General features: G+C 36.9%; 1 protein-coding gene across 1 annotated transcript; it reads right to left on the reverse strand.

Moving 5' to 3' along the window:
• Positions 1-916: 916 nt before the first annotated feature.
• LOC146132266 (beta-1,4-galactosyltransferase 4-like) lies at positions 917-18,125 on the reverse strand. Its single transcript, XM_083396655.1, has 8 exons — positions 17,652-18,125; positions 16,453-16,884; positions 16,009-16,128; positions 15,518-15,634; positions 12,252-12,465; positions 6,433-6,583; positions 3,101-3,221; positions 917-2,449 (listed from the first exon to the last, which is right to left on the reverse strand). Exons 1-8 carry the CDS (start codon positions 17,811-17,813, stop codon positions 2,384-2,386), a joined length of 1,383 nt encoding a protein of 460 aa, XP_083252781.1. The 5' UTR covers positions 17,814-18,125; the 3' UTR covers positions 917-2,383.
• Between the last annotated feature and the right edge of the window lie 429 nt (positions 18,126-18,554).

Raw genomic sequence — 18,554 nt, forward strand, 5'->3', positions numbered from 1 at the left:
GGGTCGTTTACCTTTTCTCTAGGGTTCGCGAAGACGACAATTAAATACCAATCACTATTATGAGAATGTCATATAGTTAATATAAAAAAGTAAGTGTAATGATATAAGTGAGTGTTCAAACAGTAGAATAAAAGTTTAATGTTCAAACTGTGAGCAGCCAGGAAGCAAGTGTTTGATAAGACTATTTTTTACTATTTTTTGAAAGGTAGGTACTATTTTTTAAGAGGTAGGTACTATTAAAAAAAATATATATATTTTTTTTAAAGTTACTATTTTTAAGAGGTAGGCTTACTATTAAGTTTCCGGTATCAATCATAGATAAGCTACGGCAATGCTTGTCCATGTTTTTTTGGAACAGTACACCATTTCAGGTTTGCTGAAGAAGTGGCGTAGTCCGCAGAAAATTTCGGGGAGGGGGCAAAAAGTTAAGTATATCAAACGTGATATTTTTTTTGTTAAGTATATCAAACGTAATAATAACTACATCGGGCCATGCCCCACTCCCTGCCTTGTGCATGAATTCAATAAATGAGATTTTTTTGTGCCATTGCGCATACACATATATATAACACATGCCTGAATCAAATTTTTGAAAGGGGTCGTTAGTTACATTGAGTTGATAAAAGGGTCGCGGTATGAAAAAGTTCGAAAATCACTGAGTTAAACATTTCTATAAAGTCCTGGTCGGTGCTCGATAAAAGTGCTGTGGTATCATCAGTATAAGGGGACACTTTTAATTCCTTATTATGAATCAAGTTACTAAGTTACCCTACACTATTTTAGGTAATTTGGCTCATATGTGTCAGTTTCGACTTTTCTGTTTTCGCCCATTTTTATTCCTGTGGAAATAACAACAACACAGAAGCAGCAAAGTAAAAAATAAGTAGGTTGTGTACCAATTTCATAAATAGCCCAAACAGTTTGTTTATTAAAATTTCCCAATAAATTCGCAGCAAAAAAAGAAGGTTATGACTTTAGTAGTAAATACTGCATTGATGTGCAAACCAACTAACCTAATAAAAGAAAACACAATTATCTGAAACCGAATGTTCTACGGAAAGCTATCACACGAACCAGCATATATTTTATCTTCTTGTTGATTTAAACGACATTGCATATAAACGTTCGGTTAAAGTCACCCATTAAGGTTTTCACATAATTGTGGTGTTAATGGGCGGCTCTCACAATCGCTTCAAGTCAGCGGGCAAGAAAATGAAGTAAATATCAATGCAAAACCATTTTACGAAGTCACCGTCGTCCAAATTAGATTCTGGATATAGGTATGCGTTATACGCTTTGAAAATCTACAAGCGAAATAGCGAATAGGGTAACGGAAGAGCCTATAGTAGGCTAAACAGTAACAAACACACTAACTAACCACATATTACACATACATATATATTGCAGCTAATTAACATAAAGAAACAAAGAAACGCCAAGCTCTTATAGAGTGTTGTGTAGGTTTTACAATCTGAAAACAGGAAAGGCCCTTTTTCCATGATTGCAAAACTTAAAATAGGTTAACACGAAAGTATACTATAGTGTCGCTAAAAATATTGCCGAGAACCTCAATCGGTTTCTTCACAGCGATGTTCCAAAACGATTTTTATTATTATCATTTTGATTGGCACTAAGTTCGGAATTACATTAAATTAATGTTCAACGACGGCAAGAAATCGAGCAAAATGTAGCTAAGGCGATGTGCATTTAAATGTTAAACAACTATCGGTTTAAAAAAAGCATAAGAAAAGGAACGTCTTTATTATGAAGTGTTCGACTTCAATATCTTGTGATTTCCTATAAATTATATTGTACATGGTTAATCCATGGGTCAAAACAAGTGCGACTCCATCTTTGACAAAAAACACAGCGTAAGTATACACTTCAAAAAAAAATATAATAGCAGAAAATCATAATTCGTTATTTATGGCTTTTCTCTAAAAGTGCAACATGTCGCTCAGGATGCGCCCTACGAAACAAAAATTGCTTCAAGTACCAGGTTGCAATACAGTGGACATGGAAAGTGCATATCTCGCAAATGACAACACGTGACAACCACTCACAATGACAGGGCATTACCTGGTGACCCTGGCGTACTCTGGTACATGCAGTGCAGGGCTTTCAAAGTTAAGGTTTCAAAGCAAAACTAACAATCGTTAAATTATATGTTGCAAACTAATTAGTTCGAGGCGACCTAGTTATGGCTTTCTATTGTCAGAACAATTTAGAGGTAAAAATAGTCCACCGAGAACTGAGACAACGTCGGGCGCATCTTGTGCAAATTAGCATTTTTTTTTACAGAAGTGCCAATGCTTGGAAAGAAGTGAGGCGACTCGGCTGGGTTTATTGCCACGTCACTCGACCGTGACGTGAAGTGCCTGGGTTAAGTTGGGGCGAGAACATCCACAGTGATGTTGGTATAGCTTGAATGCAGTTCGCGACTGATAACCTTAAAAAACAACGAATTATTTAGTCGACTATACAAACCGAGTCAATTTGCTTTCTTGACTATACTCTGTATTCTAATCGGCAAGTACTAAAAAGCGACGTTTTAGATTTATGAAGCATTTTTTTCAATCCTGAGAAGCATCCTCGAAACCTTGGTTTAACTTGTCATAACGTTGTTGGTGAAATTGCAAGCAACTATAAAACAGCGGTAAATTACCAAATACACGTTCTTTCTGTGCTTAATGTAAACGCTTTGGCGCTATATACTTAAATTTAATTCAGCTCGATTTCTGTTACACAGTTATGTTTTTTCTTAATTTTGTAAAATTTGCTATATCCCCGAAGTCAAATCCTTCTGGATTCGTCCTGCTGACTCTATTCCTATAATGCAACTTAAGTTTACCTCGGAAATCCAATATAATGCTGAGGTAAAAGAAAAAACCCTTATATGTTTAAAAACCTGTTTGGACAATTTAAATCGGCAGATTTCTAGGCTTTAAAAAATCAATTTGAATAATAGCAAATCGTGTAAAGCATATTAAATTCAATGTAAGATGGGTAATATAAATATTAATATACGTTATAAATAGTAATTTTTTCATCTTATTAAACTATAGTTTTTGGAATCACAAATGCAAAACTTTATGCGTACCTTATACTTGAGTGAGTTTATGCCATCGTTTTTCATTGTTTGCGTGGTCTCTCTAATTAACTTAAATCTCTCGGGATTCACTTCGTTTCCCTTTTCATGGTTATGCGAAATCATTTTGTACCTGCAAAAAAAAAGGGCAAATCTTTTATCTGTAGAAAATATTCTGATTAAGTCCAGTTGGGTCGCAAAACTTTCGTTTGCTACTAACGGTGATTAATAAATATGCTACTAACAAATATTTTCAAAAGCTTCGACTTTTTTATTTGTTATTTTAAGTTATTTATTTTAAACGATTATTTTTCTTATTCATACCTAATTTCTGCAAGAAAAGTTTCTTTTGACAATACAGCATAAAACTGTTTGGCCGCTTTTGAAAACAAGCAGCTAATAAATTTTAAGATTTTTTGTTTTTGATTTGGATCTAAGCATAGGAGATGTATGCAAATCACAAACGTTCAAAGCAACTCACTTTGCCCCGAATGCAATCAAATGATACGTTTATGTATTGTAGATAGTTGCGACAATTTAGTTTGTAAAAGTTTAACGCGGTTACGCTTAGCTTAACCTATGGCTAATTACCCACATGTGGGTAAGTTCAGGATAGCACGTGGGTAATCAGCTGAACCAGAATATTTTGAATTATGGTTGTAACAAACAATGTCACAGCTGTAAAAGGTTAAGTTTTTTATTACTTACACTTTTTTGATGTTTTGAGTCCTTTTAAAACAACCAAACAAGCACTTTCATCATTTTTACAATTGTTTCGTCATAGTGATCATTTTTGTGGCCGGTTTTACGTATTTTATTTTTATGTGACGTAATAGTAAGACTTTTCTTGTATCCGCCAACGGCTAGCTTAGCTACTTTTTCATAATCAGTTTGCTGTTAGTGTTTATTTTCGAAGGTATTCTTAGTGGAGTTGTTGAGAGTGGTATACAGTAGTTATAAATGTGCATTTGAAGCTAGTGTTGAGACGAGCGAGCTATAATTTGTTGAATAACTCTGTTTTATATTTTTAGTATGGTAAAATAGCAAATGGATAAAATTAGATTTTGGGTAATGGGCCTTGATCTTGACAGAAATGGATAATAGGGGAAAAAAGGTTAAGAACCCCTCACTTCACCTATTGTGCAAAAACTTTAGTTGAATTCCATATGAAGTTTTACAGTCAGGCACAATGGCGAAAATTTATACCTCGCCAATCAGTTAAGTAGTTACTCTTTCAAAGGGGAAGCACTTTGTTAACTCATTTCAGAGTCGCAATCAGTGGCATACAGCATAGGGACGACCGGCTAGTCCGTTTTACAAGTGACGTTTAGTGATGTTCAATACCCAAGAAATGAAAAAAACACATTACCTAATACAAAAATTTATACTTTCGAAAATCATGGAACTACACATATAGCACAACGTTTAGGGCTAAGCTAAAGTTATTTTAACCAGTGTTTTGGCACTGTTTAGCCTTTTACCGAAAAATGTTTCGCCATCCGCAAAAAATATATTTTGACTATAATTTGTTAAACTAAATCAGTGGCTTTATACGAGTTGTCCAATGTGACCTTCAAAAGGGTATAAAATCTTATGCTTATTGTACGAAGGTCACACACAGTATATGACTTCATGGCCGCTCTGTAAACATAAACAGTTTATTTATTTAACTTGGACATTTTTAAACCATAGCAAAACAATGTAAATATGTTTGCTGTTATCAAATCACTTATTATTGATTTAACTCAGTGGTTCTCGAAGGGAGATACTTGGCTCCCTCGGAAAAGAATTTTTAAATTGGGGAGGTATTCAAGGGAGAAATCGGGGTGGAAAAAATAAGTTATTTCGGTTATGTGCAAATAAAAGCTATTTAACTTTAATGATTTTCTGTCAGCAGGGTACATGGAAGTAATAAATAAAAATAGTAGAATGCTTTTTGGTTTTTGTTGGGGGGTTGACAGTGTTTGGGCTTGTAAGGGAGGAATATGAATAAAAAAACTTTGATAACCACTGATTTAACCAGTCTGAAAGGACGCAAATAGAATAGGATTTATAAATAATATAATTCAACGTTTTCCACGAAAAGTAATGCCGGAGCTGGGTTTGCACCACTCTGTGCTATAACAAGGTGGGTCAAGCATGCTTACACGGCCAATGTCGGCCATACTACAATACAATAATGTAATTAGAGCCCACGGCTTGATTGAGTGTTTCGTTTTGTTTCATCACGCAAAATTATATTACCGTCGCAAAATTATTGCGCTTATTGCAGAAATAATTACTTAAAATCTGGTTAGCGCCAGAAGTCCAAGCACATTTGTACCATCTACAAAGTTTAAGTCAATATAGTATAAACTTGGTAATATTTCACCTGTATTTAACTCTAGTCTAGTATATAAAAAATGTGCGTCTGGTCAAATTTGCTTAGAACACTGGCATCAGCTCAGCTATAGTAAATGTAAAGCTTAATCGCTTTGGCATTGTATATATCAATTTTTTGTATTTCCTTTGATGCACACAGTTTGCAGTCTGACTAGTAAACAAATATTCGCTACTTCAAGTAAGTAGCGTAGCTATAGGCAACTTGGCGCTCAGTGCGAGTAGTTCAGGCCGAAAATAAAAGCGTCATTGTAAGACTTTAAACTGTTCTAAACCAAATGTTTTGCCCCCCCCCCGCCCTAACTGCGCAAAAGTTGTAGAATTATTGACTATTACCGAACTATAGCTACTTATCTACTATGTTCCACTAGTACTAGTGCCACCTAGTAAAACGACAGCACGTTTATTGGAAAATTTGTACACCTGCTGCGATCACGACAATGAGGTTGTCCGATATATTACTATTTTATTCTGACACCCATACTTGATACTTTCGGCGTATATACGGCGATGCGGTCTAATATCTAATGAAGTAAAAATATATGTATATACAAAGACGTTATTATTATTACCAAATAAGCAAAATTGACTACTTGATAAGTATACTTCTACTCTTCAGGGTAATAGGCTGAAATTTGAGTTTGCGTGAGGGGGCCTATTTATCTTCTAATTTTAGTGTAATACTTTGTCCAAAATTTACCATGTAAAAAAACTCGCTCGGATCGCACAGCAAAGCAGATATAGGCCTACGTAAATTAAATTGGTATCGGATCAACACTGTGCACCCTAGTTTCGAGTGAGTACCGATGTACTATCTTGGCATCGGGTTTCGATTCTGCACCCATATATTATAGGACATCCCAGTGATTACGCCCGCAAAACGAGTTAAATATTTTCACCAAAATTATATAGCGATATCGTTCAAGTGTATTCCTCTTGGTTATACGCGCTTCAAGAATAATTACCTTGCAATCTCCACTCCATATCTGTCGACCTTCATTTTAGACTGACGCACTCTACTGGACATGTCGTCGTCCTCCCCTCCCCAACCCCAGAACGAATTGGAGTAGCCGTTCACCTTCTGAAACTGTTCCCGCGTAAGCTCTGTTACTCCACCTGTAACAAATAACCGATTTGATGTTTTTGACAATATTTTTAAATAAAAACAACCGTCGAAGCCAAGTCGTTTTTTTGAAGGGCTGAAGTTAAGTAATTTTGCACAAATCACTTAAGTCAAGTCAAGTCATTTCAATACTGGAAATGTTATGTCAAACTGATAATTTTGCCATAACAATTTGATAAGGGACTCTGACCACATATCAATAACTTTGTTAGATCATTTTTCAGCGCTAGAAATGAATTTTATTATGCTCCATATTTCACTAACGTTTAGGAATTTACTTTTGCTAAGATGGGAGTTCCTAATGTTTCATCTTACAAACGTCATGCTTTGGACTAGTAAAAAAAAGCAGTTCGCAAAGAAAAATCCTGGTCCATATACCTGGAACAGTGGACACTCGGTGACGTAGGAGAGCGAGCGCGGGAGCAAGATTTAGAGTAAATAAGAACAAGCGGCAAAAAAACTTTTGCCATGTACTTTCGCTGTTTCCACTGTATTTTAACTGTTTTAGTTGTATGTAGTAATTTCTGTCAATATCGGATCGGAGCCGGTATCCGACGCCTGAGCTAGTACAGCTACTCGTCCGATACTAGAGTGGTATCGGTGCCGATCCGATATCAAATTAAAATAGGAATTTTAGCGATGATTTACAATAACATTTAACTATTTTACGTTGAAATGCAAATTTATAAAAAAAAGTACATTAACAACTGCTGGAAACTAAACTTTTTGACGCTAAAGAAAATTTGGGCCAAATTATCAATAAAAATGCCTTGGAACCTTTCGATTTCATGCTTATTTGAGCATAGTAATTACGTCATTTTATATTAAATAGCGATACTTTTCATCCAAATATAGGGTATCGGTATCAAAATAAAATGTGTATCGGACATCCCTAGTTGTAAGACAGTGGGTTAATAAGAGTTTAAAATTACCTCCTGCTCGAGTTTTCACAGGAAACGGTTATATTGGTCCATCACTTGTTTAACCAAGAAACCCGTGTAATATAAGTCTAATATATCTGTCATTATCGTGAACCAGTACGAAGCTCCCTTAGATATTACCATTGTTCTCATTTAGACATGAACGCAATTGGCAAGTAATGATTGCTGATGGCTTTGGTCCGCAATGATTTTCTCTTTAGTAAAGGAATACAAATCGATCGCTTATTACGTAACTATCAACTATTCACAAAACAGTGCCAAACGTTTGTCTGATCTGATTTTATTTAAAGGTAATCTTTGTATATGGCCGTATTTGTCCTAATTCTAAATAGAGAAATCAGGTGGCACTGTATAAAGACAAATTGTATTTGATTCTCGACAAGCTTTCGCACAACCGTGCTTCACCTACTTTGACCTGATGAAGCACGGTTGTGCGAAAGCTTGTCGAGAATCAAATACAATTTGTCTTTATACAGTGCCACCTGATTTCTCTATTTAAAGGTAGTTTTCAACTATCAAATGGTAATAGTTCGTAGACAAATATCTTTTATATTATGTTAAACTTTTTAGGTAGGACTTAATAATCACTCAAATTGCGATGTCAATGCAATTAGATTTTATGTAATGAAACATGCATTCCAGGTAGTGAATTGACACTTAAATAAAAAGCGGGCAATAAAGTAGAATTGGGGAGTCGGGATACATTGCCGATGGCACACAGAGGTCTTGCTGTAAATTATTCATCTTATAAAGGCGAAACTTATATAGAACGCATTAAGTTCTCGTTCAGAATAACCTGTTGACCAGTAATATACAGCCTTGAAGACGGAAACCACAACTATGTGGGGGTAAATTTTAGCTTATTTAAATGCGAATACTTGAATTATTCTGGTGCAGTTTATTCATTAGGCTACTTGGTTCGGGTGATGAAGTTATAATTTATAAGAAGCAGCAATTAAGTTCCATTACGTGCTTCTTCGGGGGTAATTACGTTGAAGAGGTTAACAACCATTATAGTCGACAAATACATAACACTGTCTCTATTTTTTGACTATAGGCCTACTCCCTTTGTGTTGACTATATCTTACTGCTTTTGTGTAACTTGTACAAATGTACACCAATAGTGGGGAAATTTTTGACAATAAACAGACTATGTTAAAACCACAACGACCAAAGGTTCATTAAACCTCTAGTTTTTTTCCTTTTGATTAAACATTAAAGCCTATATTTTTATGTAATGGACACGGCATCGACATATTGTCTCCCCTTGTATTTTGCCAAACGTAAAAATCAGTACCTTTATAATAAACGGCAAATGAAATAACAGTAATGCTATGCCACCCAGCAGGAAATAGAACATGTATTTTGCACAAATTTTAGTGTCAAACCCTTTGTAATGTATAAGTAATTGTTTTAAACCTTCAAATTTATTTGGTATGAGAATCAGTCTAAAAATATACATGCTTGTGCATAGTTGTCCAACCGGTGCTTTTCGAAAGGCAAATAAACTAAAGGGGGGAAGTAAAACTATAAACCTCTGAATGCGTCGCAAATCACGCCACACTTTTCACTGGAAAGTTTTTTTGTTTGCAACGCACACGCTTAGTAAAATCGCGGCCAACCGGCTGGACAATGGCCAAAACAAACAATCACGATAGCAACGAGATGGCTATATACAGGGTAAATCGTCTAGCGCGTTAAGGCAGCAATAAAACCAAACTAATACAAGCGTCAAGAAACGTGTAACAATAAGACGGGCCCACGTTTGACGCTTTATGCCGGACAGATAAAATCGGAAGGCGTTTCTCGCATCAGTCGGGCGAAATAATCGAATCAGTATCGACCGTGAATGGAATTCACTGGGTTTCTCCATTTCAAAACAACGACTGTCCTTTATTGTTTTAGTTATGTTGTCTAATAAACATTTTTTGCATAACTGTATGTGAAACGCTAACAGACGCGTAACATTATAAAACGTTCTCAAACCGTTTTTAATGCGTTATGGTCCACAATTTTCAAAAAATTCCGCCTATGTGTGGGTGATTAAAAATTAGTTGGAGTTGACCTGAGTAGGTTTACTTCTATTTATTGTTTTATGACGTTCCGGTAAGGATTAGTTTTTTTATATCGGAAAAATTGAAATGCCCTAAGTAACTCAAATGAACGACTCAATTCCCGAGGATTTTATTGCAATGAAAAGATAAAGTGAGATTAAAGCTATATTGCGAAATAAAAAGTAATTTCGCACCTTGTGTATGAACGCCGAGCACTGCGAATGAATTGTGCAAGATCAAATCAATATTAGATAGCATTAACCATATCTGATGTTCGAAGGATGATTGAACCCGCAATATTGCAAAACTCAGTCAAGCGTTCCGCGCAATTTTGCATATTTAGTGTTTTCTGGGCCACTTACTTTTATCTGATTGTGAACCAGGCGGTTTAGCACAGTTATGACATTGTTTTATATTGAGCGTTAACCGATTCGCACGGCAGGCAAAATTAGCCCCGCAGTGTGCAGCAGCCGTTAAAAAACAGGTTTTCGTGAATATTAGTGGAATAACAATCGCACGCTGATCCACAAACAAAATTCATCCTTTTATCAACATGAAAACAATTAGCCGATGGCCACCAGTGGGAATCTGTAACGTTCCAAGTGACAAGACAAACATTTACTCGGCAGTTTGGGTTGTGTGAACACATTTACGTAGGCAGGGTAGTTCGTTTCTTTGGGAAACCTTAAACAAACACGACATAACAAAGAAGTGAAATACTCTTGTCTCTACCATATTTTATGATCAAAATATACGTCAGATCACACATTCATGACACCTTTCCAATCCGAAACCAGAAACGCCCACGTCAATGTTATTATGTGATTGCTATGTTTAAAAGAAAAGGTTATACAAATTTATTGCAGATTTTTTTTACAAGTTGCGGCATTATATTACTTACAACATTTATTTTCGTGAAGGTGCAGTAACAAAATACCACATATTGGCGAAGTAATTGCGACGCTGGCTGTTTTCATGTTTTTCAAACGGGGTAATCCTTTTTGTCTAGCGTTTTTGCATGAATTACCCGGGTTAGCACACTAGTGCATGGCTCAATGTTGATTAAAAATCGTACTACAGTTTTAAAGTATGGCATTACAGTTAAACCGGTATAAACGGACGGATGTAGGCCTAAGCTTAGTCACCATAAATTATTACTAGCTGTATGTTTCGACACGGCGCAAACGAGTTGGTGTGTTGAATAACGCTGTATATATTACAACACAAATAAATATTTAAATTTTAAAATTAGGCATATCATAAGATGATAGGTTTTTGTAGTAAACCAAAAAAGTTACACAAATGTATGTCGTTGCCGGAAAAACATATTTCATTATCGATCTCTGAATAAGCTACACAACTTACTTTAAATATTTCCGTACAGTCACGAACATTATTGCAGTTTTAAAACAAACTTGCCGTATGGCGATAACTCCGACCTAGTTTCAGGCGGTCAAGCACGTTATAATCGCGAGATTACCAGAAATCGTGGAACACCCGCTGTTCCAGTGCCGAGCCGTTGTTCGGCATGGCAACTTTGCGTTTAACTGTTAGCACTGATTGCGCGGACGGAAAACAAATAGTTGGGGTCGGCTTATCCCCCGTCGTTCTTCAAAGAACGGGAAACGCAAATCGGCTGAACTCAATAATCCGTCCTATATTGAGCTGGCGTATGCGTCGGCTTCCAACTGGGACTTTCGCAACTCGCGCAATCACAATGACGCTGGATATGTTGTACGGCAATAACGATAACCGTAATAAACAAGGTCAAGATAGGAGTCGAGCAAATAACCTTGATGGTGACAAGTGTTCTTGCGTACTAGCCATTTACGGTTGCCACGTAAAGCAACAAAAGTCCCTGCAGATAAGGAAAAACGATAACGAAGTGCGATCACAAAACTAAAGTGGTGCAAATATACATTTTGACAAGGCTACTTACATTTGAAGCATACCATGTTCCTCTGGAGAGCAAAAAACCCTAAGATAAGCTAATATGGGATTTGGATATAAACAATGATTTAGCTATAAATTCATTTCACTTTTCATTTGAAATTCATTTGAGCAGATGAGTTCAGCATGAACTTTGGATGTTACTTGGGCACATCAATATTTTTGGCTGGGTATATCCATTTGAAAAAATCGGATCGCGCAATAAAATTCAAATATATTAATTGGGATTTAACAGATTAAAGTAGAAGAATCTTCTTATCTTCTTTCCCCTCAAAAAAACAATAGTAGAGACGATAAAACCAAACCTAGTTGCACCAAGGTAGAATTTTAACCCTAACCAAATTTCTAACCATATACCATTACCTCCACTAATTCCAAACAGGGGCAACCAATCCGGTGCCAAAACAGCGACAAATCGTGTACAGTTAGTTTGCGACGGCTTCCGGTTTGTTCGAAACTATTTTTAATTTTTTTTATCGTGGACCTCCCACAACTTGAAGCTCGACCCGAACCTGATCTAAGGTCCATTGTCTGTCCACAAATCCCAATTATGTTATAGTACTAGGGTTGGGGCACACAAGGCTTTTACAAGCAATTCACAAATTAGATTAGAATTAGAATTTTTTGCTCTGAACATTTAAATATAAAAGTAGAATTATCTAGATCTCCAAGCCTAATCCACTGTTTGTCGACAGGACACTATCGCTAAAACTCACCGAAGATTGCGCCGTAGGGAAGACGGTACTTAAACTTGTCGACGCCCACAGAGAGGTGCCGCGGGTTGGCAAAGGGACACGTGTACAGGCACTTGTCGTTCTCCAGTATCAAGTCGACGTCGTGGAAGACGAAACAACCGAAGTCATGATCCTTAAGCGCTTCAACGAAGCCCACATTCAACAGCTTGGCGCGGTTGAATTTACCCACGCCCGACTGAGTGAAAAAAGTAAAAAATTAAACGGTCGCCAACTGGCTCTCAATGGCCCAACTTTTTAGTTACCTCGACCCCTTTTATGTTACAAACCAGATTACTATCATATACAATTAGGCAAATGTTCAAATTTCTGGAAAAATAATTTCAACGTTTGGCACGAATGTCCGGATTTACGTCAAAAGCAGAAAGAAGTAACGAATTTTTTTTGTTATCCCGACCTCTTTTCCAGTTTTGAAAAATCTGCGCGACCCCCTAATTTTGATGTATCACACATAAACCGGATTACAAGCATATACCATTAGGCAAAATGTTCAAATTTCTAGACAAAATGCTCAAAATTCGGCACGAATGTCCGGATTTACGTCAAAAGCATGAAAAGGACAAAAAGTTCTTCTAAGGCGGGACTGGATCAGGCCCTTCATAGGCCCTAAGCAATTATGGCTTTGTTGTATATTTGTCATTTAAAATACAAACAAACCACATAAGATATTATCCTTTGAAAATATAGATATGTTTAAGATGATATTCGGTAAAAAATGTATTTTAACCAAGCCACTATTGAAGTCTGAATCGTGTTTCATTAAACACTAAGCCAACAGTGAAAATTTCTGTTGTGCCCCTGTTGGCCACTTGTGTATTTTGCTTAATGATTAATCCAGCCCTTGTTCAAGGCCTAGTTGCGTCATATGACTTTTTATCCCAACAAAGATAAAATTTATTGTACAATAGTGTCATAAAAATAAAAAATCGACTTCCCGCTACACTCGCAAGAGTGGCTTAAACAAAACTATAAGAATTGGTTTGTAATGATGTTCATATAGAAAACTAAATTTAATATATCTAAATTGTTTAAGTGGGGAAAATGCTGTTACATAGAGTTTTATCGAGTGTGACAAAAAGTGTATTTGGTGTTCGAATGGTCACTGTTCCTATTTATATTAGAAGGCCTTTAGACAAAACTGTTACACTGAAATGATTCAGCCATTAATTGAATCCAATACTAACAGTGACGTTACAAACACAACTGGTTCACTAAAATAAATCCTATCAACACAACTGTTTCATTGGCTATTGTTCTTTGTACTTCTACTGCTAAACTTTTAGATTATATTGTATAGCATTTTATCTCTTGCCACCCCCCGAAATTATAGATAGTTTTAAGAAGAAACTTGAGATAAAAAATCAAAAACTTATTTTTACCGGTCTATTATTGAGGTCTGAATCGAGTTCTATTAAATACAGAGGCACCATTGGAAATGTCTGTGTTTTGCCTCCTCGCCACGTACTTATTTTCATTAATGGTTAATCCAGTCCTGGTTAAAGGTAGGCTAATATTTGCGTCATGACTTTTTTACCCTACAAAGATAAAAAATATTGTGCAATAACGACGTAACAATAAAAACTCGACTTCCCGTTACCTTGCGGCAAGCGTAGCTTAAAGAAACCTATAAGAATTGGTGAATTTCGTTTTTTAAAACTAAAGATGTTCAAAAAGAAAACTAAATTTGATATATCTAAATTGTCAAGTTGGAAAAATGCTGTTACATATAGTTTTATCATGTGAGGCGAAAAGTGCCTTTGGTGGTCAAACGGTGACTATTCCTATTTACATTAGAAGGCCATTAGACGAAAACTATTATACTAAAATGCTTCCGCCATTAATTCAAACCATACTAAAAGTGACATCATATAGAGACACTACTGGTTCACTAAAATAAATCCTATCAACACAACGGTTTGATTGACTATTGTTCTTGCTACTTCTACTGTTAAACTTTTAGTTTATATTGTATTGTATTTTACCTCTTGTGACCCCAAGGCTGGAAACCACTGCTCTTAATCAAACTGCTTGTATATAATTTTTATTTTTATTTTATCAATTTTAACGTTATCATGATTTATTTAGATTAACGTGATATCGGCTTTCGGGGAAATGATTCAAAACACACAAATCTATGCCAATTTATTCTGGAAAAGCTATATGTTTTTTTTGGTTTCCGAAAAATATATCGGCTTGCTTGGATGCATTTTATCTGGAATTAGGTCAAGATTAGCTAAATTTTATTCTGGATTTTCTGAATAACTTTTTATCACAACGGACTCATTTACGATTTAAAAAAACTTTATAGTGTTTAAAGCATATGTTTAAAATATTGCGTGTAAGTTAAATAAAAGCTATGTTACAAATTGAGCAAATGGGCTTATACAGTTGCTAACCTAAAACAACTTTATGTTTTGTTGTTTCAGTTTGAAAGGATGGCTATAACGGAATTCGATTTTCATGAAAAGTTTGTTAATAGACATCGTACCACGAGTTGTCAATCTGCCCACCCCTTTTTTCTCCTATCTTCCCTCATTTGACCAATTAGGCATTTTAATATTAATGATGTGAAACCAACAAAGCGACGCAACGGCACTAATGCCTACACCGTTTAACTACGACGTCAATATTACGCTGGTGCCACCTTGTTACGGCGCGGGGCACTTGCTGTCGCGTAAAACCGGGATAAACGTTACTAAGTCGAGAGCGTCAATATGAATTATGGAAATGCTAATCGAAACAGTGCTGCCTCGTACAATATTAATGCACACAAAGCATCCGGGTCTAATCAGGCACGGCTTTAATAATAAAGGAACATTTCCTTCTATATACGCGAAATTTAGTTAAAATGCTTCTTGTGGGTGTTTCACTATTTTGCATGTACATATTTTGTATCACAGTCGCATATAAGCTGAAGTGGGCAAATATTGCGTTTAACATTTAGCAGCAATTATACCAACAATTTATTATTAGACTTATACATGCATTTTTTTGGAGAACATTCGCTTTTAGGCTTAAACATGCAACTTTTTGGCGAAAGTGAATGTTATGTACGTCTAATAAACACTTGTATATGTGACCTGCGCCCTCCTATCTATACAAACGGCGCTATTATTAACTGTTGCCTAAAGTGTATTCAAAACAATAACAGCCTTATATGTCACGGATAGTCGTTCTGACATCACATTGAATAGTCAATTCGCTATATTAGTTTTGCTTGTACAACAGACCTGGTTTATAACGTAGACCTGGAACTCAAGTTGCTGCCTTTGTAAAGTTGGAAGCATGAATTGTAAGAAGTAACGCAGATGGTAGTCTCGGTTGCGAAAGGGTATAATAATGGCCACCTGTTGGATGTCAACAAAAATCGCGTTAATTTAATAAAATATTTTCTTAGAAATTTCTATTTATATCTTAGGCGCAATTTTATAAAAGAAAATATTTTAGAGCATGATGTGTCAATCTTTTATGTTGTTCATTCAAATTTTACTCCCATTTCGAAAAGAGACAACAAATTATTGAAAACCTAAATCTATTTAAACCAGAAAGACGTTGTAATTGTTGTCAAAGTTTTTTTTTAAGATAAATTGGGCTTAAGAGGTATTAGCAACCTCTTTCAAAAAATGTTAATAAATCAGACTTGCGTAAAATGTGAAAGACGTTTTGACATGTATTTCCTGACATTTAGTAAAGAAACCCTTAAAGAGCTGCTCAGGCATACCTTGTTCCGCGCAACGCAAAACGGTGGCTTGAAGTGACCGCCGTTTTCACACAGAGGGTTGTCGGCCGCAATCGTGTCAAACGTCGCTGGTTCGCGTTCGAAGGACACATCCAACGCTCCCTGTGGCACAATCAGTAATTAATCATTGATTCAAACGATCAAGGTTCGCGTTCTGTACAGATAGCAGAAACTGCAACGTACACCCAACGACGGATATATTGTTTAGAAATAAAACTCTGTAAAACTTTAAGGTCGCTTGCATGAATTTTGCCTGTGCCGCCTCTTTGGACGTGCTTCCGTTTAATTAACCGAAACCATTCACATGTCACTTGTATACAATCATTATATGCGTTAGGGATTTCAAACCGCTCGTGTGTCAACGGGCGCCGAATATGTGTTATTCTAGCCAACGGCTGTGTAATAACGCGCACGGGCATACTTTACCTTTAGATTAGGCGGCTCCTCGGGACAAAGGGGCAATATTTCCTCTGTGGCGTTTTTGGTCGCTTGAACAACTGAAGACTGGAAAGCCGCGCTCGTCGCGATTTGGGGTCCCTCGCCCGCGACTGTATTTGTTGATTTTGTAGACGTGCCCTGCTCACTTTCGCCGACACCATGCGTCGTTTCCACTGTCCGGCGATCGGCGACGCTTCCCTGTCTCATTACACCGCCTTTATCTATTGCAGCTTGGTTGTCAGCGGTAACCGTCGAGGAATTGCCCGCAATTCCGCCAGTCCGGTTCGTGTTGCACGTTCTGTTAGGGCAGCTGGACACCAGGGCACCGAACGGATCCCGGCTAGCAAATCTGATTGACTGGCGCACGTCGGAAGCCGCATTGGCAAAGCTTGCCAATTTCTCCCGCCAGTGGCGAGGGTCCTGTATTGACGAATCAGCTAAGCGTTAGTGTCTTAAGGGCAATATAGGCTAATTTGGTTTGTAACGCTCGCTGTAACTTGATTGGACCCCAAGAGATAAGTAATTAGTCCCCGTGAGAGAATAAAATTTAAAGGCGCGCTGATTTCTAGTTATGCGTATCGCCCAGTCTACTGTAATTATAAAGTGATGAAAATTTTGCCCGGTCGACGTTAACTTCTAAGACAAACTATGGAATTAAGTTTCTTTAAGGCTGCTCAGGACATCTGATCTTTATATACACTGTTTTCAAATTCCGATATGTAATGTGTGTGCTGTTAAGTCAGCTTAACCTGTAATTGTCTATTGTTGACGTTTGTGACGCTTTTATATAGAGGCCACCAAAGCTACTGGATGGTTGAATGAGATTGTTTGGCCAGAAAGAAAAAAACGAAGTGATGAATGGGAAACATATAGGCCATTTTCAGCAGGTGAAACACGTCGAGACTTAGAAATTTATGGACCTGTAGTGCTTGGGGTGAAGGTAATATGATGTAATATAATACCTTTAACGCGCTTTCTATAAAATGCGTGTCGTTTTTGCGAGATTCAGCCAACGTTCACGTGTTGCGACTTAAACTAATCATTGATCCAAAACATTATTAGTTTTACGAATCCTAAGGTTATTGGACATCAATTAAAACTTTGTTACTGTATTTTTGTTCCTATGTTTACATCTACCAATGTAATAGTACATCTGCGTTTTGAAAGTGCTGAGAAGTGTGACGTACCTCTGGTCTGTAAAGAGTGTAGATAACTGGTATCTGAATACATAGGAATATCAACAGGACTAATGCTCGCCTTCGTATGGCAATTTCAAATATGGTAAAGCAGTTTTTGCGCGATGTATTCTCTTTTTCCAAACTTCCAACATCGACTTGTATTTTCACCATTTTGCGATTTGTCTTGCCTCAAACACAAGCTATATCAAGAACGACGTAACATGTCGGCGACTGTTAGTTCGGCTTGCCCATAGATATAAGATGTTAACTCTGTGCTGGCCTCATGACAACTTATTAAACCTACGTGTATCGTAGATCGTTTTGAATGCCTATATAGTCTGAAACAAAGAAAACCTATAGTCTGAATACAAAAATACAACAACATTTCCCTAAACATAATTGGGAGGTCAATCCAGCGCTAATCTGGCACCTTATTCTTGCAAAAGTGCGTACGAAAACTTCTAGCAGCGAAAACCACAAAAGAAACCGCAGGGAGATGGCGAAAGCGTTTGGTCCGATCAACCCCCGCGTAACGTCTCCGACTGACTGCGAACTAAACTATAAGCTTTCTTAGCTGAGCACATTATACCGGCTCATATATACAGTGAAAAACGCAATACACTAGCGCCCGGATGTCCACTCAACGAAACCAAGTAACTGTGAACTTCCAAAGCGGTGGCGCAGCAATCCATACATCGACAGTCTGCACTTTAGACTGGAAGAGACTGCCTAATGGCGCAAATGGATATTCCCGCTGATCAATACGTATGCGAACAGGTATACAACTGTAATTACTGAACGGTTGCGTGAAAAAGCGACTTGTGTGTTTCTGCTCGCTTTTTCTTGCGAATATCCGGAGAAACACCACTAACTAACACCAGTCGCGTTCGACATTTTGTGAAAAGTTCGCGA

The sequence above is a fragment of the Ascidiella aspersa genome, chromosome 9 (genome assembly GCF_963924565.1).
Source record: "Ascidiella aspersa chromosome 9, kaAscAspe10.2, whole genome shotgun sequence".
NCBI classification, from domain to species: Eukaryota; Metazoa; Chordata; class Ascidiacea; order Phlebobranchia; family Ascidiidae; genus Ascidiella; species Ascidiella aspersa.